The sequence below is a fragment of the Sander lucioperca genome, chromosome 3, assembly GCF_008315115.2.
Source record: "Sander lucioperca isolate FBNREF2018 chromosome 3, SLUC_FBN_1.2, whole genome shotgun sequence".
Lineage (NCBI taxonomy): Eukaryota > Metazoa > Chordata > Actinopteri > Perciformes > Percidae > Sander > Sander lucioperca.
Window position 1 is genome coordinate 36168392 of NC_050175.1, and position 22500 is coordinate 36190891.

Genomic DNA, 22500 nt, shown 5'->3' on the forward strand with positions numbered 1-22500 from the left:
TCTTTGCATGGTGAGTAGTCTCTTTATCTTTCAACGCAATGTGTATGTAAAAAAGTTACAATCATTACCAGGATACCACATAATGAAATCCACTTCAAACATTCAAACACTCACTTTCATAAATGTTCAGGTTCAGGTTTAGGCTTGTTTAGTTGTACCCGTGGGTAGATTTGTTTTGCAGCAAGAATATGACATCCATTATGACACACAACTAATGTATTAGATGCAAGCTGTTTTTGTATCGCTTTGTTTTGCCCCTTGGGATGAAAAACCTTCGTATGGACGTACAAAGCTGAAAATCATTCATTATCATATCAATCGTTATTTAAAATAGATAGTAACTGTGTGTGAATTTTGGTGCAATAACAAAATAATCTGTAACACTTTAGTTGAAGGTATCTACATAAGAGTGACATGACACTGTCATGAACACATGACACTATCATGACAGTCATGACACATGAACCCTAACCCTAACTCTAACCCTAACCTTAACCCTAATTTGTCATGACAAAAACCGAATGACACTCACTAAAAGAAGCGTTATATCATAAACATTTATGACTTGTTTATAATGTTTATGACATGTTCATGACAGTGTCATGTCACTCTTATGTACTGTAGATACCTTCAAGTAAAGTGTAACCAAATAATCTTTACATGTCTGAGAAGAGGTATTGTCATATTATTATGTGCGTGTTCAAATTCAATTTTTCTGCCGCAGTAATGAAGCTTCCTATCTGGCAGAGGTGTTCGGTCCGTTTTGGATGATCAAAGTTTACCGCTACGAGTTCCAGAAAGCCACCTGCTGCTTCTGCTGCCCCAAGGAAGAGGAAGGTTTGTTCTGATGCAGTTAACATTACACAATTGTCTTTTAAAAAAAGTGTTTTGTGTTGTGTTTTAACGGCAATAAAGCACTCCTTTGCAAATATTAAGATAGAAGCAAGACAAGCAGGAGGTTCAGGAGCAGCACAGTTCTGCATTCTGTTTGTATTTCAGTTGGCTTTATGGCACAAAGCATGAAGCTTATTTCCAGGCAATTCAAACTCTGTTTCGATTTCCATCTTTGTAATGTACGAGTTTCAACTTCACGTTAATGGTGCTGTAGGTAGGATTAGGAAGATCTAGGACTTAGCCAAAAAATGTGAACATCGACAACTTCTCAGTCCCTCCCCCCTTCCTGCTAAAGCCCAAAACGGTCTCCTAAGCCCCTCCTCCCACAAGGGAGAATGAATGTGTGTGCATGAGCAGTGATTGACACGCACTTAGACACCCCCCCTGGCCATGATTGGTGCATCTGAACAGGGAGCGGTGGATTTTTTGCAAATCGCACTACAGGCTGCAGGTGGTGCCAGAGGAGCCAGATTTTTTTACTCCAACATAGGGTCAGTCTCAGCAAATATGACAGAAAGTTAGTTTTATAAGTCTTACCTACTGCACCTTTAACTTACTTGGTCTGCAAAGAATGTTCAATTCAAACAAACATGAGCAGGAGAAACATCACGATCAGGAATCAAAAGGTTTTATATCACTGACTGGACAAACATGTAGCCACTGACTGTGATGTAACTCTCTGAAAGTGTCTAAAAGGTGACTGACTGTAGTAATTCGGCCATTCGGCATCCACTGCGCACTTGTTGCACTTTTAAATACTTTTGTTTTAATTTATTTATTTATCACATTTATCCCACTGGATGTCCTTTGTCTTGTATTTTTTATGTTTATTTATGTTGGAAGGCATCACCTGAGTGCCACAACTAATTCCGTTGTATTCCTATGCAATGATGATAAAGGCCTTCTAATTAGACCCAGAACATTAAAATCTTGGGCAAAATGTAAGCTGTGAGGAAGAAGAATGCTAGCTAGTAATCGTGCATTTAAACAATGCACAAATATAAAAATTATTTTGAGGGACGAAATGCATTTAACACATTCCTTAGGCCTCATATACAATGTGTTTTTGGTAATAAACACTGAAAGCAAAGTTAACTTTTGTTTGTTTACAAGAAAACCTTAAATGACCGAGTCAATGTTTTATAGATTCAAGACACACAAAAATTGCATCCTTTGGAAAAAATATTAACTTTTCATCAAAGAGGTTTCTTTGAGCCAACGTCCAGTGGCCATTAGAGGGTTTTTAAGAGCAAAGGAAACTATTTCAAACAAACTGACATCTTTAAACAGAATATATAATCATGGATAGACAGTATGTCTAAATATTGTTGCCGACAAATTCAATTTGGTAGATTTGTAGACTAAACGGTAGGTTTATAGATTTAGTTATGTTTGAAGTTGGCAGACAGACATTTATTTATGTGTGTTTTTTCAGCTGACGAGGAGTTTGTGATTGACGAAGAGAACAAAGGATGTCAGAAAGTTATTCACAACGAGACGCAGAGAGTGGCTTACAGCTACTTCTTCTTCCACTTTGTCTTCTTCTTGGCCTCGCTGTACGTCATGATGACCCTCACTAACTGGTTCAGGTTAGTAAACGACACAGACCTTGTCCTCACTCAGATTTTTGGGGATTTATAAGGAATTGTATGAAAATTATTAGGTAGGAGAAGGGGATCAGAAAAGGTGGAGGGTTATGTATTTTTGGGGTTTTTCTTGCTGAAGGGAGGGTAATCAAAACATTTTTGGGAGAGTGAATGTCATTTGTCTAAATGACTTTATTCTGCAGTTTAACTTATGTGGGCGTTTATCGGAGGAGGACGGTCTCAAATGTGTTATATAAAGTGACAGTGACGGTTCTTGGTTCCAAAAATAAAGAATAGCTGGAATATTTGGTAAACGGGATACATCATTTCGTTATGTTCGCCTTAGTTTGGTATTTGCTAATTACACTTCTATTGTGTGTGTATTTGGTGAGGTATAGTACCTTTATCACAGAGCTTTTCAACCCCTAAGAGGTCCTCAGAGTCACTGCAGGGGGGCCACCAAATTATTGTTAGTTTTCCTCCAAAAATTAAAATATGTAGGAAAACATATTATAACATATTATTAGCAAAGATAAATCGGCCTATTCGTAAAAAAATAACAACCTCATCAACATTGACAGTAGGCTTACTGGCCTAAAGGTAAGGTAGCAACTATGGTAGCCATCCACAGATACAGGTAAGCTTCTGGATTCTCTGTGCCTTCCACATGTTTGTTACATTAAAACATGATGATATATGAATATGTAAATCATTATTATTTTAATGGCTTAGTATTGTAGGGCACCATGAAAAGGTATGTGTATAGGCTTTAGGCTGCCCTATGTGTTATTGTAGGCCCAGTATATTATGTAACTCAACTTTATATAATATATGTAGTAGGGGGTCCCTGTTCGTCTCTCTTAGGTTAGGGTCATTGGCCTAAAAAACGCTGAAGACCCCTCCTTGAACATATTAAGTTTTGAATTAGAGAATGAAACATTTATTCATTTTTCTTTGTGGACTTTAGTTATTTATGTAAAATGAATTGTGCCAAGTCATTCATGTTTGAATACATTGTTATATTACTTTAAGATATTGTGGTAAGACTGTTGAAGTTTTTCTTTTAGTCAAGGAGGGTCAAAAAGGGAAAGAAAAAGTGAAATATAATGTTCACCTTTTCAACCCTAACCCTAAAACTAACCCTAACCCTTCATCCTAATACTTTTTGACAAGTTCCTAAGCACTTGAAGTGGCATGGAGTAAAATTGTGTTGTCCCCCTCCAGCTACGAGTCAGCAGTGTTGGAGACTACCTTCACCCACGGCAGTTGGTCTACTTTCTGGGTGAAGATGTCGTCGTGCTGGGCCTGTGTGATCCTCTACCTCTGGCTGCTGCTGGGCCCTCTGTGCAGCTGTCAGCCTGAATCCAGACCTCGCCGCTCACGCATCAAACGGCGCTCAGGATCCTCACGTCACGTTTCTGTCATCATCTGACACGCTCTGTGAGGGGTAGGAAAGGGCGCGATGTGGACAACGGGTCAGGCGGCTCCTGGAGCCAGGGGTCAGGGGGCAAAGACTCACAGTGCTGTGAGAAGGACCAATCAGAGGGCCCAGTGCACTGTTGCTATAAGAAGAACTGGATAAAGCCCTGATGTCACAGGCTGCACACCATGAAATTAAACCACCAGCAAAGACTTGACTGTGGTTTAGCAACACACTTACAGTATAAATTGCCAAAGGGATCAGAAGAGATGAACTCTCACTCTGCATAATGTGGAAATTACAGTACGTAGGTGTAAACATGGATACATTATGAACTTTCATTTTAGTATTATTTTCAACTTTTTAGACTTTTAATATTGTAACAGAGGAGTATTCTAGATATGTGCTGTAATATTGCTAGAGAGGCGCACATCCCAATTAGGTTTTTCTTTCTTTCTAATAGACAAAAGAATCTGTCCTAAAATTGAAAGCCCTGTTTGCCCTCTGATCTGTGATCATGAACAAATCTTTCTCAAAGTTGGAAAGGGAGAACTGTGGGCTGAATTGCATCAAAGTTCAAACATAACCTTGGATGCAAGAGATGACACATTTCAGCAGCTCGTTACAAAAAGTCATTACAAGTATAATCAAAGAAAGGAACGAAATATTTTGGCAGATCATTTATGCTAGTAGTGTCCAACCATATGTCATGTGTGACAGTTTTCTATTCAACCAAACACAACAGATGTTGTCTCCGTGTAGTGTTTGGTTGGAAGCTGAACTTTAGGCTTTTCTTCCTTTCAAGTTTTTCATACCTGCATCATCTTCTTTTTTTTTTCTTTTTTTTTAAATAAATCTTAATAATCAAAACTCACATGGAAATTTAAACTTCCAATCTGGAATTTCAGTTTTCATTTAGTTACCTATGACGCTACACGGCACACACAGTAATATCGTGGTGATAAAACACATTTCGACGATCAGCCACTCACCTTCATTCAAATTCAGCTACCCACAAGTTACAGCACAAGCTTTAAAAAAAATAGATCAACATTTTAGGCAATCTACTGCACCTGGAGAGGAATACATAACTCCCCATAAAGCCACAACAATTTATGTTTGTGTACAGTTAAAACAAACAAGCTAAAACATGCTAATTAGTGAGCTGTTGAGGTGCGGCTAGACCTCATTCTGAGCTGTGGATCCCATTTCCAGCTAAAGCTAATCAATTCCTAGCTATAGCCCCCCAGATAATGCACAGACGTGAAAGTTGTGTCGATCTTCTCAGCTAACTCGCATAAAAAAAAATGGAATAAGCTTGTATCCTAAAATGTCAAACTATTGCTTGGACATTTATTTTAAGGACTTTTCAATTCAGCGTTATAATTAATTTAGTAGGGGTGGGATTCTCTAGGCAACTCACGATTCAATTCTGAGGGCTACAATCAGGGTTCAAAATTAGCACCATTTACCAGCCAAATGCTGGTAAAATATGCAGTTGGCTGGTAGATTTGCTTCACTCACCAGTTAATTTTAAACCCTGGCTACAATGCGATTATAATAATTTCCCAGCTCTGCAAAGAACCAACAAGAAAAGAAGCAGTCGGTCAGATTGAGAAAAGAAAGAAACGGTCGGATTGTATCCATCTGCGGTTGCTTACACTCATCAAAAACCAAGAAGTAGCCTAGCTTAGAATGTAAACATGATGCACAAGTTTTGTCTGCTATGGTTCACCATCTATGTGGTTTAGCAAGAAGAAACATACAGCCCGGGCAAAATTGTTACAGGCGATCATAATGTGAGGAATTGTGTATAACATTTCCAATTCCTAACCTTAATCCTAGCCTCTGATTGACTTACCCTGACATTCTTACCCTAACCCTAACCAATCCAACTCCTCATGCCTAAACCTAACCAACCCTACCAGAGCAGGCAGCAAGTACTAGCCAATCAGAGGGACAGTAAGGCCAGTTATGCCTTCCCAATGCCTTCCCCATACTAGGAAAAAAATGATGCGACCGGCAAGGAGCTACCGGCAGCTACGGGCGTGGTTTGGGTGTGTGTGACGGTCGCGACGGTTTGTTCAAAACAGCAATGGCTAGACAGATGGTTCATCATATCATTAAATCACCTGCCAGGTATTTTTAGAAAGTGCTTGCTCTTTTCCAAACAGTTTCCAATGACTGCTTCTCAGATGGTTCTGTGTAACAAACCATCAGGTTAGTTTAGGTATAACTGCTGCAAATTCCCGCAATTTGAAATCAGCTGCTGGAATGACAATGAATAGAACAGTCACACTGTAATGTCACAGAATAATAGCATTCACTTTATTTAATTTAGTGCTGAGAATTGCATCCTATCATTCAATTATAAACTTTAACTCCTACACTTGTCGTTGAGGCAGCTTCAGTTGATTCTTATTTCCAGCCCAACGCCAAAAACAAAGATGTGTTGAAGTAAAACCTGCTGAGACCATGGTCACGGGCATAACAGATTGTCTTTCAGTATTTTCCCTACATCTTTTCACAAGATTGATCTTTAAATGCTCGGTGACAGACTCTGACAGAGCGACTCAAAGGCAGCTAAACAGAACTGTATGATGTTCTTTAAAGTTCAACACAAGAGGCTTGTTAAATTGGGGCAAAACACTTTGCATTTGACTTACAATGAAGAACACGTTGCATGCTTGCATTATGTTGCTTCATAGTTCATCGTTCACTTAATTCTTGTTTACATTTTGTTTTGCATGTGTTACTCTATTTAAAAAACTTAAAAAATTTAAACCAAGAGTGCTCAAAAAACAAACCAATACTAAAAGTCACTTCCAGAAGGGATAGAAGCTTTCTGTCTCATGCCTTCAGATGAAGTAGTCATGTCTGCTGAGATGAACCGTGTTGTGAATCTAAAGTAGCCCCCTAGTCCCCCACATGTTCATGTTGATGTTGGTATGTGGAAACCTGGGACTGGTTTCACCACTGAAGGGACGCTGAGCTGAGTGTCTGCGATGACTTCCTTACAGTTAATGAGCAGAAATCTGGCTCAGTCAATAAAAAATGAATAGTTATATTATCTGTAACTTAACGTATGTATTCTACGGAAGCCCTGAGAGGCAAGTGAGAAAGAAATATTCTGGTGATCCTTTTTTTTAAGTCGGATCTAAATAGGTTTTTTTCTCCTGTGTTTATGACTTAAGAACAGGTGAAAAAATAGGTTTTGGAAGGATTGTTTTTAATTAAATTGTTTTTTAATCTGTGAAACAGGTGGGGAAAATATGTTTGTTGTTGTAATACTCATCCCGGCCACAAGAGGCTGAAGTGCACGTTCATGCATTCATGTTTACTGCCAGGTGAGTTATAATTAATAATATAATCCATGAACTCTAACCACAAGGTATATATAAGAAGATTATTCTGGCAAAACGTTTTTTCACCTGTTAAGTCATAAAAACTCGACACACAAGAGAGAAATCCATTTAGATCAGACTTCAATTCACCACAATTGCTGTTTTTTTTTTCTGTTGTAGATGTGAATTCTTTTGTAAATATATTGTTTTCTTACAAACACTGTTGATCTCACGTCTGGTTTGTTAAACTCAAATAACAAAAATCACTTTAAAACGTTTTAATCACCCTTAAAGCAACACCAACGATTCTTTGTTGATTCAATGTTTCCAAAATCGTTTCAGTGGTTCATCAACTCGTAACAGGGTGAACGGCACTTCTGCATTCGCTTTGCGGCCCTCTATCGGCAATAACCGCACTATGCAAGTTTGCCAGATCGGGTAGCGGATCTGTAGTTCGAATGAAACATAATGGACACAATTCCGCTTCCAACCTGTAGGGGGACCAAAGAGGAAATGTGCTTTGGTGTTGCTTTAAAGGGTAACCACTGTTTTTTTTTCAACCTGGGCCTCATTTCCCCATGCATGTGTGTCTAATAGACTGATGTGACCAAAAATCTTTGAATTTGGTCCAGTATTGATCGAGATCACAATGATGAGCTGGTGCGAGACAGGCCGAGCGGAGGAGGGTAAATCAGCGGCTGAAGGGCTGCGGGGCTCGGGATATTGGTAGTGCTCCCGTGGGTGCTGTGCCCCTATATGCCCAAAGAACATGTTTTCAGGAGTTGGACCTATTGCGGCCAGATATCTGTGGTCTGGATGTGTCCAGGGATATACCTCGGACACAACGCTGTGTCACCACGTCAGAGGATTTCCCTCCTCTAATCAACAGGGCTGTGAGACATGAGCAAATACGAACCATTGTTTTTTTATTGAAAATATTTTAGATAACACAAAACCATGAAAACATGAAACACTGAGCAGGTGCAGCCTCTCTCTCTCTCTCTCTCTCTCTCTCCCCTCGCCCGCTTTTTATCCGTAGCCTATAGGCTACTTCATCCATAGACTATAGCCTACTCTGGCTCAAATGAATACGGGCGGCTATCCAATTATATCGACCTCATGCACACCGTCGAAATCATTTAAATATTGAGCCATTACATTTCAAATCTTTTGATAACAGGAGCCTATCATTTCTGTAGCCTACTCCGAAACAACAGACTACCTGAACGCCTTTTTCTCGTCTCGCGTTCCACTCTCCACACCGCTGTCTTCGGACAAAAAGTCACATCCTGAGATCAATAATGATGTCAGACACTTTTAGTAACAATCTGAGCCTGTCAGTACCAAAAAAAAATCACTTTTATTGGACACAAAGCAAGGCTCCACAATTGCCGCATTAGGTTACGTTGTAGCTCGGTCCGTCACTGCGCCCAGATTGAAAAAAAAACGGTAGTCACCCTTTAATTCAAAATTTAATCACAACGGTTGTTTTATTGTGAACAGCTACAATAAGTTTATATAAAGAAGAGTGGGTCATCATTCACTTTATGGACAAAATGTACAAAGACAATATTTTGGCACATGTAGCTGAGGTTTTAGAGGAAATGTTATATATCAAATGCATAACACAAGGCACAGAAGTTAACTGACTATTCAACAGACTGCAAGTTTTCTCAAAACAATTATAGTCAAATTATACTTTAGTATAGTTGTAGCTAATCAGTGCCACGCAATAAAATACTGTATATTTCATAATCTCTTTCACGTTAAGTATCACAAAGCAGACCTGATTTAACACACTATAACACAGAGACTATGAAAGACGTCAAACAGGTGACACACAAGTTAATGTGTTATGGTTTAAGCTTATTTTCTTTATACATAAATATACTGTGAAGCAATATGTTGTTACTATATCTCGAGTTAAAACTAAAAGAAAAAGAAAATCCACCTCTACATCCAAATTTGAATGCTGCACATGCACTGTGAACATTGCTGCAGTTGTTGCTGTTTAAAAAAAAGATAATGTGATAGCAGAGTTAGAATCTAATTTAAAATTTAAAGTTATTACATTCTGGTCTATTTCCCTAGACTGTGGTGGAGCAATAGAGTTCTGATGTGGAAATAGACTCGCTTTTCCTTGCTGAAAATTCCCCTTTTAACGTTTTCTTTAAATTATATCCTCAATGTTCCTCAGCATATAAACACTGATGTCTAAGGCATCATTTAATGATACGTTAGGTTTATATTATGGTAGTCTTGTTTATGGGATGTACAGTGCTGGGATAAAGCCTGAAATCTGGCGCGTCTCTCCACCGGAGTTTAGAACGCCAACACAAAGAAAGCGGAAAGTAACGGACATACAGCCTAAAAAGAGGGACAATCGGCGGGATTTCCGACGGCACCTGAACTATCCCGGAAGTGGAACGTCGTCGATATAGACTACTGCTATCACAACTCTACTAAGCTGCTGGAAATATCTGGATGAGTCAAATGGTGTGTAATTGAATTTAAGTCGCTCTTCGTCGTCATGTTTTGAGGTGGATTTTCCCTTTAAGTTTACACACACACACACACACACACACACACACACACACACACACACACACACACACACACACACACACAGAAATACAATAATATAAAAAAAATGAAATGATAGATGTGGAAAAAACAAAAAACAGCAATAATAAAAAGGCCATTTCAGTCAATGTTCTTCTCTTTGGTATGTGTTTAAAGGTGGGCACAGGCATCCACCTAAAGTGCTCTACATGTTACAGTAAGCTGGTCAGGCTTTTAAATAAAGGTGGAGTCTTTTTGGCTTCTTAATGCGGCGGGTTTCAAATCAGGCTAAAACTGTCTGTCGACGATCCAACTGTCATTTCTCTCCAGTGACGCCACTCTGGAATTCATCAGGCCATCATATGGATCACAGGAGTCTGATGATATTTTGAAGGTAAAAAAAAAAGCTTCAGTATGAGCTTCATTCTCTGAGGCACACACACACACACACACACACACACACACACACACACACACACACACACACACACAGGCTGAATCTCACTTCTCCTCTTGGATAGCTCTTTGCTCCTTGCTCCTCTGTTGAACCCGGAGTCGGTCTGGCCCTCCTTTGTTAAGGCCGTCTCAAAGCTCTTATTCCTGCCCCGAGGATCGAGGATAGAGAAAGGATCTCTGAGGAGATATGAGCGAGGATACAGAGAGCAGCCTTCCCGGAAGCCGTGCAGCTGAAAGCCGTTGCTAACTCCGCCCATACAGCTGACGAATTCATGTGATGCTTCAGAGTAGGGCTGCACAATATATTGTTTTTTTATTATCGTCATCGCGATATCAACTGGCGCAATATACATATTGGGAAAGGGTGCGAGATATCGTGAAAGACACGCAGAGATTTTTGGTTGAAAGAAAATATCAGCAGAAAACTGCACTTTAAAATGAAACTTATTCTGTTTTTAGTGCTGCCTTTTATATTCAATTCAATGTTCAATGTGTTCAATAAAAGAATGTTAGAAATGATTTCCTTTTGTTTGTTTTAAATTCAACAAGCCATTTGTTGTATTTTAGAAGAACACTGAAAGCAGCAGAAAAGCAGAACTGAGTACACTTTAATATCTGTTTACTTATCGCAAGTAATATCGTTATCGTGATATTCAACAACAGTATCGCATATTTTCATCATATCGTGCAGCCCTACTTCAGAGGAAGGGACGTCTCATCCCTCTGAAAACACATTTCCTCGTTTCCTCTCCCCTCGCATGATTTCCTCGCATCTCTCCCATGCTTCCTCGGTGGGACGGACTAAGACGCGAGGAAGGGGAAGCAAGGGGAGGAGCAGGGGATGCAATTTAAGGGAAGTGAGATTCAGCCAATGTTTGCCTCTACACTCATCCCGTCAGTTCTGCCGGCTGTCTGGGTCCTCTGTTGCTGCAGAGTCTTTCGAGCGGTCGCAGCAGCTCGTCCTCTCTGGGTCTGTACGGCACCACGTAGCTCTCCTCCTCCAGCAGGATGCGGTTCAGCGTGTGCTCATAGTTAATGTGGCGACGCACCATCAGTATATACTGTTTCCCCTCCTCCAGGTTGGGGCAGTCACACACATTAGGGACCCACAAGAACTCGCGGTGCTCCAGGCGGAAACCGTTCCGGTATGTGTGGATGATCTGGACGTCATAACGCGTCTCCTCGCCTCTGTACAGCTTCCCGAGGACTCGGGCCCGGAAAACTGACAGGAAACAGAGAAAATTTGTTACGATATTTTTTATGTATATGTTAACGTGAGCATTCTATCACAACTTATTTAAAAGCAGCAAAGCTACAAGGTTTCGACTCACCAAAGTCCTTCTGGCAATACTGTCTGTGGCGTTCCCTTCGCCCTTTAACTCGCCGACATTTCCCACAATGCCCTGTACGATAAACCGAGCAGAATAGTCATTTTTACTCACAAAAATAGTCATGATATCATAAAACATACCTTAAACCAGTGTTTCTTAAAAGGAGGTATGCGTACCCCTAGCGGTACTTTGGAGTGCTGCAGGGGCTACATTTTTGTAAATGTTAATTAAAAAAATTAGTTTAGTTGTGCAAAATACCTAAAATAATTTTACACCAATGAATGAATTTAGTGATTCTAAACATTTGAAATGTAGCATTGAAGTAGCCTGAACCTACCAGACTCTGGTACATTTCATTTGTCCAGAGAGTCTGGCCTCTCTCCATTGACAAGTGTTAACTTCCTTGAAGGCGGGTACTCTGTTGAAGTTTAAAACTATTGGATCTGCCCAGAGCCACTCTGGATCTGCCATAACCAATCGCTAACGTTTGGTCGTGACGTGGGCTTAGCATCGTGAGCGCTCGCCTTAGCCAACTCCTTCACCACTAACGGAGCGAGCTGGAAAATCAAACTGTTCCCAAACCCCGTGGGGAGGAGGGCCACGACATCATGGCCACCAACACAACTCAGCAAAGATTGTTCTTGCTCGGGCTTTAAATTCTGGATATACGGCAGCGTTGCCACAATGGACCGAATGGCTTCGCTCGCATCTTTCTCCGCCGCCATTATGGAACTACAACTCAAACTAGCGCACAACCTCAACGTCATCGTTCTCAGCCACTCCCTCTGTTCGCTGATTGGACCGTCCAAAGATTTGGCCGGAGAAAACCCAAGAATATACCGCAAACCCAGACGTAGTACTGAAGGAAAATTAAAATTGAGCGGAAGTACGTAGGAGGGCGGAGCCAGGCTAGCATTGAAGTGGTTTTCAGTTACAATATTGTTGTTTAGTAAAGCAGACACTGATGGTGCAGCGCTGTATTGTGCCTCTAGCTAGGCTTTTTTTTTTTTTTTTTTTACCAAAAATCTTTTGTGCTGGTCAAGTCGTACTTGGATAAAAAAAAATGTTTACAAGGGGGGTACAGTTTTGATAACAGTTTGAGAACCAATGCCTTAAACAATACTTTGACATGTTGAGGAATATGCATGCTTGCTCGTGTCATATGAAAAGGTTAATATCGACAGGTATTTTCCGAAATATCTGAGCATCCCTTTAAGGATTATTGGCTCGTAGTTGGCCGGGCTTAGCTTGTTGTGAGGATGGGTTGGATGGAGAAAATGTCAAACATACTTCCAGGTGAAGGCTGAGGCAGGAGGTTTCTGTGGTTCTCTTCCCGCCGCTCCAGGCGGGGCAGCGTGGGCTGGTAGCGGTTGTGTTGGGGAGATTGGCGGGGTGGCTTCACAGGCCTTAAAACTAGTAGACACACACACACACACACACACACACACACACACACACACACACACACACACACACACACAGTGTTGTCAGCCATGTTGGAAACAGTTGGTTCAATTTATAATAAGCCATGTTTTCAAGTGAACTGTAATAAAATTAGTTTAATATTAATGAAATTATTTAAAAGCTCTTTTTATGTTGGATTTGAACATTTCTGACGTTAACCATGTATTATAACATACTCTGTGACAGTTATGAGACAAATTAATGTATTTAAGTAGCAGCAATGCAACAAGATGTCGCACTATTATCCCCAATTTGTTTACATTTCGTTCAATCTGTCAGCAGCTGCTCCATTTGCGGGACAAAAAAAGTATACAATCAAGCAAATTTAGGATTAATAGTAATGATCTCTAAACCTGTAATTGTGGGACTTAACTCACGTGAACACAACAGACACTTAAAACTGGTTAGAATAATATATTTGCCACATTTTAAAAGAGCTTTCCACAAAAATGAATGATCCATGTTCACACAAAAAACAATTACACCAGAAAAGAAGTAGAGGAATGTCTTCTTCCACTTCGGATGTTAAGAACATATTTCATGTTGTGTTCTGGCTTAAAATGTAAACCTATCAGTTATTTTGGCTCTGTTTGCTTGTGTTCATTTTAGTTCTGCAAATCACCAGCGAGCTGGAAGATCTGCAGTTACAAAGCTCCTGGTTTCAGTTAATGGCCATGCTCGGCGAAGTACTAATGAGAAACTCGGACCACCTTCTGTCAAAAATAAATGTTAAAACGCTGAAGAAAATGCAGACGCACTTCAGCTCAATATGTTGCACAACAGATTGGAGAAAACAGGAAATTCTTTGTTTGGATATATTGTTCTGATAGTAATAAAAAAAACAGACGTCTCTCATATTGTGGTGGTGAGTTAATCACAAATAGATTTAATACAAACCCCTGCATTGATTTATTATACAGTTCCAGTCTTTCAGATCATTCTAACCTCATTATATCCTACCCAACATGGAAAGTCATGACCAGACTCAGCGACTGGAAAGTTCACCTTGTTACCAAATAATCAACAAACTATTTTTAGCAACAACAAGAGTCAGATTGCACGAATCCATCGGCTGGAAAGTATCTGCAGGGAGGCTACTTAGATTTATTACAGTATTGGATAGATGCTGACAGAAGGCACAAGTCCTCAGGCTGTCTGCAGATTTCCATGTGAAAGTGAGTATTTAGGGAGACATTCAGCACATGTGTACTGCAGGCTTATCACGAGAGATAAACCAGCTGCATTCCTCAGCTTCAGCAGTTCAGCCCGCAGATAAACACTTTTAAATCTATGCTACGTTTACACGTGGCCGGCTATTTACATAAATGGACATTTCAACCTCTCCGTTTTCAAAAATTAACATTGTGCACAGCTGTCAGTTTTCAGAAAAGTGTTCGTTTACACGTACCCGTGGATATATGCCATCAATGCCGTCAAGCATGCCAAACCTGTAGGTGGCAGTGTAACGAGAAGCTCAAGCCCATGTTAGTCAATCAGAATCCCAAAAATAGCAACAACAGCAACGAATCACTTCCTCTCTCTTCTCTTCCTCACTTCTTCGGCTGCTTAAACCTCCGTTTGTCTCAGTTTACATGCAAAAGTGCAAACAAAGTTTTCCAAAATCTCCACTCTGGCCGGAGTTTTTAGAAAGAATCGTTTTCAGAGGCGAATTCTCCGTTTGCGTGTAAACGAAGGGCACAAACGAAGGGAAATGTCTCAGTTTTTCAAAATAACCATGTACGTGTAAACGGGGTACAAATGTGACCTGAAGATGGGTCCTTTTTAACCCATCGACCAACACACAGGTGTTTCCACTTTTTGCGCCTGATTGGATCTCCTCTCAGGACTTTGTGGGCGTGTACAGACAAGTGATTGATTGACATTTCCCTCGTTCTCCTGTTAGTTTGTTGCACCTGTTAGCTCATTCTTGTTAGTAATGACAGAAATGCTGAGGAAAAAATCCTGACTGAATTCTAAAACTTCCTCCAAATATCACAGTGTTGCTGCTGAAGACTTGGGGTCAAACTCTACTCATGTACAGGCAATAAAACACACTCATACACAGCTTATCTTAATACTTCACTCTTACAGGAGTTGTTCACCCTAAAATTAAAGTTCAGTCATCAACTACCAAACCCATGTCAGTTGAAATTCCATTGAAGGTTGTAGGAACGCCAAACACATATTACTCAGGTAAGGTCAGTCTGATCCCAAAACTACTGATGACAGGCATATCTGATTAGCTCCAAAAATCAGATATATAATCAGATTACTCCAAAGGTGAAGTTTCTCCAGGCTCCTGCTGCATTCACAGTATCCAAAGGTTTAGTATTTCCCTCATTACTTCCTAATATTTCCCACAGTCATTGGCATGTTGTAGACCAAAGCCAGTGAGGAACACCTTGAGCATAACGTGTTAAGGTGCAAGATTTGTGGACCACCAGTGCAATCGTTCAGCTACAAACTGCTTGGAATATGCTACATGAGCTGATAAACATTATGGGCCATCATTCTTATCGATTATGATACCACTGTAATGAATTAATGAGATCTGGGAACACAGCAACATCGCTGCAACAGCTATGAAGTCTGATGGGACAAGTGTTCAGACAATCAGACAGATTGTAAACAATACAACAGTTTATCCCCGTTATCCAAACCACTTTATTTGGAGGTAAAACTGATATTGAACATGTCTAGTACAGTACAGTGGTTCAAAGTTGTCCTCAGATCTCAGCAGTTAACTTGTCGAGTGAAATGTTATTCTTACTGATAAAAATGACGAACAGCACTACGAAAATAACATCCAGGTTGTATGAAACTGGAATTTTACTTTAATGGAAATGTTTCTCTTTTTAAATAGAGGCTCCATTAGCTTCAGGGGTTTGAGGGAACACTGAGAAACTGCCGGGGCTAACTGCGTTTACCGGGCGTTCATACTGAAAACAGAACAGTGTGAAAAAACACAAGGGGCTGTGTCGGTAGGGGTATGTTGCTTCAGGTACTTAAGGGTTGATGTAAATAATATCCAGGATGTCCACTTTGAATAACAGATCCATGAGTTTGAAGGCTTATCAAACACCAAAACACTGCACAACGGACAGGATTTACAACTCTGGTAAATTATCACAACAACAATCATTTTATTCTCCATTGCAATGATTGGCAGGTGAACAGTTGCCATTTATCAACTGCATTTGTTTTTGCGGAAGCCTGAAACAGTGGCCTCATTGAAATGAATGAACACTAATGTCTGCTAGCTTAGAGTTCTTCCCTTCCAATGGAGTTTTGACTGACATGAGGAGGAGTAGATAATGTATTAACTGAGATTTTGGAGAGTTAAAGGTGCAGTAAGCGATGCTGCGCAAAGATTGTTGATCTAAACTCAACGGCCAAACAAATACAATGCTGCTGCGAACAGCGGTCTTTCCAATCGGCTTTGGCCGCGACTCTGGAAGACTTGGAGTCAGTTAGTTAAGCACTGAAGTCATTAAAAAAAAAGGAAGATATGTTTGGAGTTTTGCCGACCGGACACGGCAAAAGTTGAATGTATCAACTAGCGTTGCTCTGGTTGGCTATGAGTGCAGAGGGAATTTGAAAGACAACCGTTTATCCCGACCCTTGGATTGAGCCCTGCCAATGGAGAGTTCCCCGACCCAACATCTTGCTGTGGGTCTGGCTTGTCAGGCTACACAGCTAGGGCAATGTATTATTAAACCCAGATTTTTTTTCATCGCACACGAAAATAGAGAGCTAGGTGACCGTGAGGAGATATTTGCTTGACAAAACGTGTATTGGTTTAACATCACTTTCTATACCTTTAAGCCTTTAAACTCACAAAGTGTGGTATAGTCTCGCTTTGCCAGACCTTCCTCCACAATGCTGCAGAGCTGCGGAGGAAGGTCTGGCTAGTCCACACAGCATTCCAGGATGAGAGAAAAATGTGCTCTAGTTTATTGGCATTTCTTTAAACCAATCACAATCGTCATGGATGGCGCTAAGTGCCGCACGGAGCCCCCAGTGCCGCTGGCAAATAGCCTCGGGAAGGAAATTTTTGGTGGAACGTGTGTACGTTCAAAAGTTGTTTTAGTCCTGCAACAGAAAACTCAGATTGGACAGATAGTCTAGCTAGCTGTCTGGATTTACCCTGCAGAGATCTGAGGAGCAGTTAACCGTAGTCCTGTCATGAATCTTCTGGAGAGAAAAGCGTAAGGTAACAGAAATCCGGTCGAAAAAAAGGACATACTCCCGAAAGTGGAAGGTCGTGGATATAGACTAAGGGTGGTATAATGAAGCTGGAGGTCGGACTTACACCAGTGGGGTCGGGTGGTGACAGGAGGAGGCCGGGTGGTGGTGCTGGTAGTGGTGGTTGTGGTGGTAGCGGTTGTGGTGGTGGGTTGATCCCAGGGGAGGTAGTTACCAGTGTGGTGAGCTTGACGCAGTGGACTCCTCCCCCCATGGTGGAGGGCATACTGGCCTGGTGGCAGCCAGTACTCATACTCGATGCCCGGGTTTCTGTCTGTCGCCAGCACCTGCACACAAAGACAGCATGGAAACATCTAGACTGGCCTGGAAAGGTTTTGAGTCATTTTTTTCTTTTTTCATCTGCCTTAAAGTGTAAGTCAAGTCAAGCCATCTTTATTTGTATGGCACATTTCAAACAACATAAGTTGACCCAAATTGCTTTACAACCAAGGCAAACGGTTTAAATCTGCCTCCATACATAGATTGACAAGATTAGGCGACATAAATAAAAAGTACATAACAAACTACAATACAAAATGTGATACAAAACAGCTCACATGTTAAAACCAAAATCAAGTAAAGAAGCAGGTAGGACCTTAAAGTATACAGTAGTGTACAGGGTAGGCCTAAACTTTGCAACTGCATGAATCAACATTTATATAATACTGAAGTCAAATTACATAGCGTATATTAACTTTGTTCAATTTTACTCCTTTTAATCCATTTTGGCATCAGGCCAGCTCCTAGAAACATCTTTCTTGGCTTTACGGACACATTAACTATTTTCTCTGTATCACCACATATCATCACAAAAACAGTATCACCACAAGGCCTTTTAGCGCTGTTCTGGAGCTTTCGATCGTACTTCATCTAAGATTGTATAATAGAATAGGGATGTCGCTATCAAGTTTGTTTTGGCGCTGATCCTGAACCGAGTCCTTTAATACTGGGTACCTGCAGAAAAACACTCAGTACAGTGGTGTTACAGAGTGATTTCTCAAGTAAATCTGGCTTGCAGAGAGCACACAAACCCGACAAAAGGTTTTGGTCTGTCTCAAGTTATGCATTCATTTAACATAATTGGCGACAGCTGAGATAGCCGGCTACAAATGAGAAGCTGCTACCCAAACGTTTTGAGCACTGTTTTGAATCTGTGTATTTAAATGCAGAAGACTACAGCAACGAAAGGATTGGCATCCATTTAATTTTAGCCGATACAGATCCATTAAAATATGCCCAGATCAGCTTGATATCACCTCTATCATAAATCAATCAATAAATGTGTCATTGTTTAATCAACTACTTTTTTAAGTGTCAAGAATTTATTTTGAATCTGAAACTATTTTCTGTGCTCACCAGAGCGTTTTGGGAGGAATGGTCTAGAAGTGAATTGAATTTGTCGTCGTACCCTTGTAATCCTCAAGGGTTAGGGTTACAAGTGTAACTTAACTAAATGAGGGATCAACGAAACCGCATGGCACTTAAATGGATGACACATTTTCCAAAGCCTGAAGTAAAGGTTGTCTTATCCCTAAGGATTAGGGTCAACCCCTTACCCTTAGATTTAGGGTTACAAGAGGACAAATTGTAGGAAGTCATGAGTGCTGTTATATTCATACTCGCTATGTGGAAATGAAACAAACAGTACACAGTGTTCAGAGGATGCTTACAACCACCATCAATGTTTTACAGAACAGCGGACTCTAACAGTGTTCTTACAGTATCTCAGGAGGAAGCAATAGTTAACAGCTGTTTGGTAGCTGAGCCAAATACCTGCACAGGGTCTGAATGGTAACAATCAGTTATTAATTCAAACCTGATGTTTTTCGTACCTTGAGACATGCTTAACAATAAGCAGTATTTACCATTTTATTGCACAATGCCAAAAAGAACAATGTGTGTATCTTTTACTGGTTTTGGTGCCTGCCTGGCTCAATGGTGTCCTACTGGTTGGTTGTGATGAAACAGACTTACCAGAATGGCCTCAATAAAGTAGACCTGGTTTAACTGACACTTCACAATGGCTTTACAATGAAGACATTTATTGCATGTCTGGTCATTCAGGGAGGAGAGGGATCCCTCCTCAGTTGCTCTTCCTGAGGTAGCTTCCTTTTTTCCCACTAAAGTTTTTTTGGGGAGTTTTTCCTTATTCAAATCGAGGGTTTAAGGACAGAGGGGTGTCTAATGCTGTACAGATTCCAAAGCCCCTTGACGCAAATGTGTGATTCGTGAAAATGGACTATATACTGTAAATAAAATTGACTTCAGTTGACCATGCAAAATCAACAAAACACCAAGAGATTTCCAGCTCCTGAGACCAGATGATGACTAAACTGTTCTGCTCCAGTAACTTTAGAAAGAAAGTTCTAAAGCTCTAAACTAAAGTATCTTGGAGCTCTCACCATTAGATGGAGGTCTTCCTGGGTGGGTCCTGGTACCTCGAAGCTCTCCCAGGTGTCTGCCGAGCGCCGGTACAGCAGCTTCGTCCCGGCTACATTGTACTCGCCTGGAATGCTGATCTTCCAGTTACCGTTGATCACAAACTGGGAGCGACCGTTCTGGAGGGCTGGATGAGGGATGAGGGTAATGGAAAGGAAGGAATAAAGGAAGGAAGGAAAAGTTTGGTGTTATTCAGTATTGATAAGTCAGTCAAATCTAACTAAAATTGAAGGAGTCTCTGACTATCTGTATGTCTGTCCTTTGATTTTCTTGGCAACCGTTCATCCGATCGACTTCACACTTGGCGGGTGTATTGCTGAGGACCCAAGGAAGTGTACTGTTGAGTGCGAGCTCTTGAGATCAACAGGACATAGTTATTAGTAGTGTTTTATGTACACACTGTGTCGTGTATTGAGAGGGGACCCCTATTAACTGTTACACTGCCAAACGGCATGCTGGGTACAGCTCACTCTCCGTCGCTCGCTGCATAACATTCAAGAACAGATGAAGAAAGAGAGACCGGAGATGTTACATTGTAGCAACCTCAAACATTTCAAGCATCGGAAATGTAACTTTCATAACTAACGCTATTGTTACCGGAAATAGCGTGGTTCCAAATAGCTAGCTGTTAGCAAATGATGCATATACTCCAGCAACTACGTCATGACAGATGTAATTCTCAGGATCCAAGGAAGCGCAGTGTCGAGTGTAATGTTGTTTGGATAAGCAAAAAGCTGCAAGCAGCAATACCGGAGGCCAAGCAATCGGCACGTTTCGAACGGGCACTGTATTAGTAATGACATGCCAACAATTAGCTCTCTATATAAGTGGGCCATGTTGAAGTAAAGGCAGGCTGTCAGAAACAGAAATATGCCAGCTGGCTATGTATGGCAGCTGTCTCTCCTCAATGGTGGGAGAGGGATTTTCCATGACATGAAATGGAAACAAGTACTTTCACCTGCCTTGAGCCAGTGGTCAGATAAAGCCTTTACGAGCGTCCCTTTCAAGGCCACAGTGTGTACCATTTCGGGGCCCGTTTTATTTTGGTCTCATAAACAAGGCTGAGAATAGATGCCCTTGGTTATTATGTTGCCTGGAAAACACACAGCAGGACCGGAGACCAGATGGGACTGCTGAGCCCCTCCTGTATCTGGGGAGAGGAAGTAATAGTAAGTCTAGGAATTACTTCAAGTGCCTGATTTACACTGCAGCCGTGGGTCTTCTGCAGAAAGCTGGAACTGATATACACGGCAGCCCAGGTGTCCTGTATGTGCATGTGTGTGTGTGACAGGCTGAATCTTACCTAGATAATTTCTGCTGTTATCAGTGACTCGGATGTGAGTGGCTCCAGCTGGAATCATGGCCACTTCGTTGTATCCAAAAGGTCCGCCTGGCAAACAGAGACACTCAATGAGAGGCTTGGTTTTAATATGAATTTAATTATGACTTTATTTCACATGATTAAAGGAAAAGTCAGTTTTTTACAACCTTGGGGCACACGTGCAACACTGACAGCTAACAGCTTTACCAAGAAGGGACACGCCTCAGATGGTTTTTAAATTCAAGTTTTTTAAAGTTGTTCTAATCTAAATGAAGGAAAACATTTTTTTAAATTGTGTTAAGCCATGTGTCAAGTAGACCTAGGTCTGCTCACAACCTGCAGCACATACTGTAGTGGGTATTTATATTCTTTTAAAAACACATATGCATGAATGATCTTTGAAAAGTTGTGCATGCATTTTCAGAAACAGCTCTCTTTACATTTTACTGTACAATGATTACAGTTCAGTGTTTTGAGAAGTACAGCCACTTAATAGATAGCTGCAGGCCTTAACTTTGTACTTTGCACTTTATATTCAGGGTTGAATAGCACGCTAAGTCATTATGTGCCATTTTTCAGCAATTAGTAACTGATATCTTATCAGTTACTCGCAAATAATCTGGATGAGTTATCATGTAATGATGTTCTTTAGAAGAGATCTTGCCAAACGCTGATATTGTATCACAATGCTGTTGCGAAGTCTCGATTAGTCATTCTAAAACAATCAAAATCTATGATGTCAGTAATGATTAACTATGATGAATGGTTTACAGGATCGGTTTACGAGCACAAAGAGAGACAATTTATGAATGAGCCGAAAGCACACCCATTCATTACAGTGTGATATTTCACTTCCAAGAAAAAACAAAGAGGCTGGGACAGCTCAATGGTTCCCCTGCTGCTCTGGAGTGAAAAGCAGCCGCAGGATGAACTCCATTAATTACGGTCGGCCTCTGAGGAGCATGTAACTTTGGTTGCCCCTGCTAACCCGTCTCAGAGAGGAACTATTCACAAGGTTCCTCTGCGGGGCTTTAGATCCATGAAGATGTAGTGCTGTGACTGAGGTTACAGAGTAACAGACAGACAGCGATGAGCTCGAGGCCGTCGGTATTTGACCTGGTGAGATACGATGTGGTGCAGCCACCCATCAGTTCTCTCTCTGTTGGGAAACACAGCTGCAGTAGGAGAGAAAACCTCCCAAGGCTGTTGGGTCGCCCAAACAAAAAGGCTATTATCAGCCTGTTTTCTTCTTGCTCAATCTGAGCCATTATGGCCGGCACTTTGCTCTGCCTACACACAGAGCTGTGTGAAGAAGCTACTGTTACAGAGCCGAGTCCCGAGCCAAGTCGCACGCCAGAGGTGTTGGGTACTTTCTGTTCGTGTGTGATATGTGTGTGTTAAATCTCACAATTTGTGTAAATTCTCAGTAGAGGGCAAC

General features: G+C 41.0%; 2 protein-coding genes and 1 long non-coding RNA gene across 4 annotated transcripts in view; 2 read left to right on the forward strand and 1 right to left on the reverse strand.

The window, feature by feature from the left end:
- serinc4 (serine incorporator 4) overlaps nucleotides 1–5202 on the forward strand; it is a 45383-nt gene extending 40181 nt beyond the window's left edge. For both annotated transcript variants that reach the window (XM_035999669.1, XM_031323529.2), the window contains exons 8-11: nucleotides 1–10; nucleotides 725–837; nucleotides 2330–2483; nucleotides 3705–5202. The exon at nucleotides 1–10 is cut by the window's left edge and continues 117 nt beyond it. In XM_035999669.1, coding sequence (XP_035855562.1) covers nucleotides 1–10; nucleotides 725–837; nucleotides 2330–2483; nucleotides 3705–3912 — 485 coding nt within the window. In that variant the 3' untranslated portion in view covers nucleotides 3913–5202. The remainder of the gene's footprint in view (nucleotides 11–724; nucleotides 838–2329; nucleotides 2484–3704) is intronic.
- A 5752-nt stretch (nucleotides 5203–10954) lies between these two features.
- Nucleotides 10955–22500, reverse strand: part of adamtsl5 (ADAMTS like 5) — a 44468-nt gene continuing 32922 nt past the window's right edge. The window contains exons 8-13 of the mRNA XM_031323528.2: nucleotides 21045–21131; nucleotides 19705–19868; nucleotides 17370–17589; nucleotides 12884–13006; nucleotides 11594–11665; nucleotides 10955–11484 (exon numbers count right to left, since the gene is read on the reverse strand). Of these exons, the coding sequence (XP_031179388.1) occupies nucleotides 11150–11484; nucleotides 11594–11665; nucleotides 12884–13006; nucleotides 17370–17589; nucleotides 19705–19868; nucleotides 21045–21131 (1001 nt within the window). The 3' untranslated portion in view covers nucleotides 10955–11149. The remainder of the gene's footprint in view (nucleotides 11485–11593; nucleotides 11666–12883; nucleotides 13007–17369; nucleotides 17590–19704; nucleotides 19869–21044; nucleotides 21132–22500) is intronic.
- On the forward strand, nucleotides 11509–12992 carry LOC118494744. The gene is made up of 2 exons (XR_004896916.1): nucleotides 11509–11915; nucleotides 12515–12992. It is a non-coding gene; the product is annotated as an uncharacterized LOC118494744 (long non-coding RNA).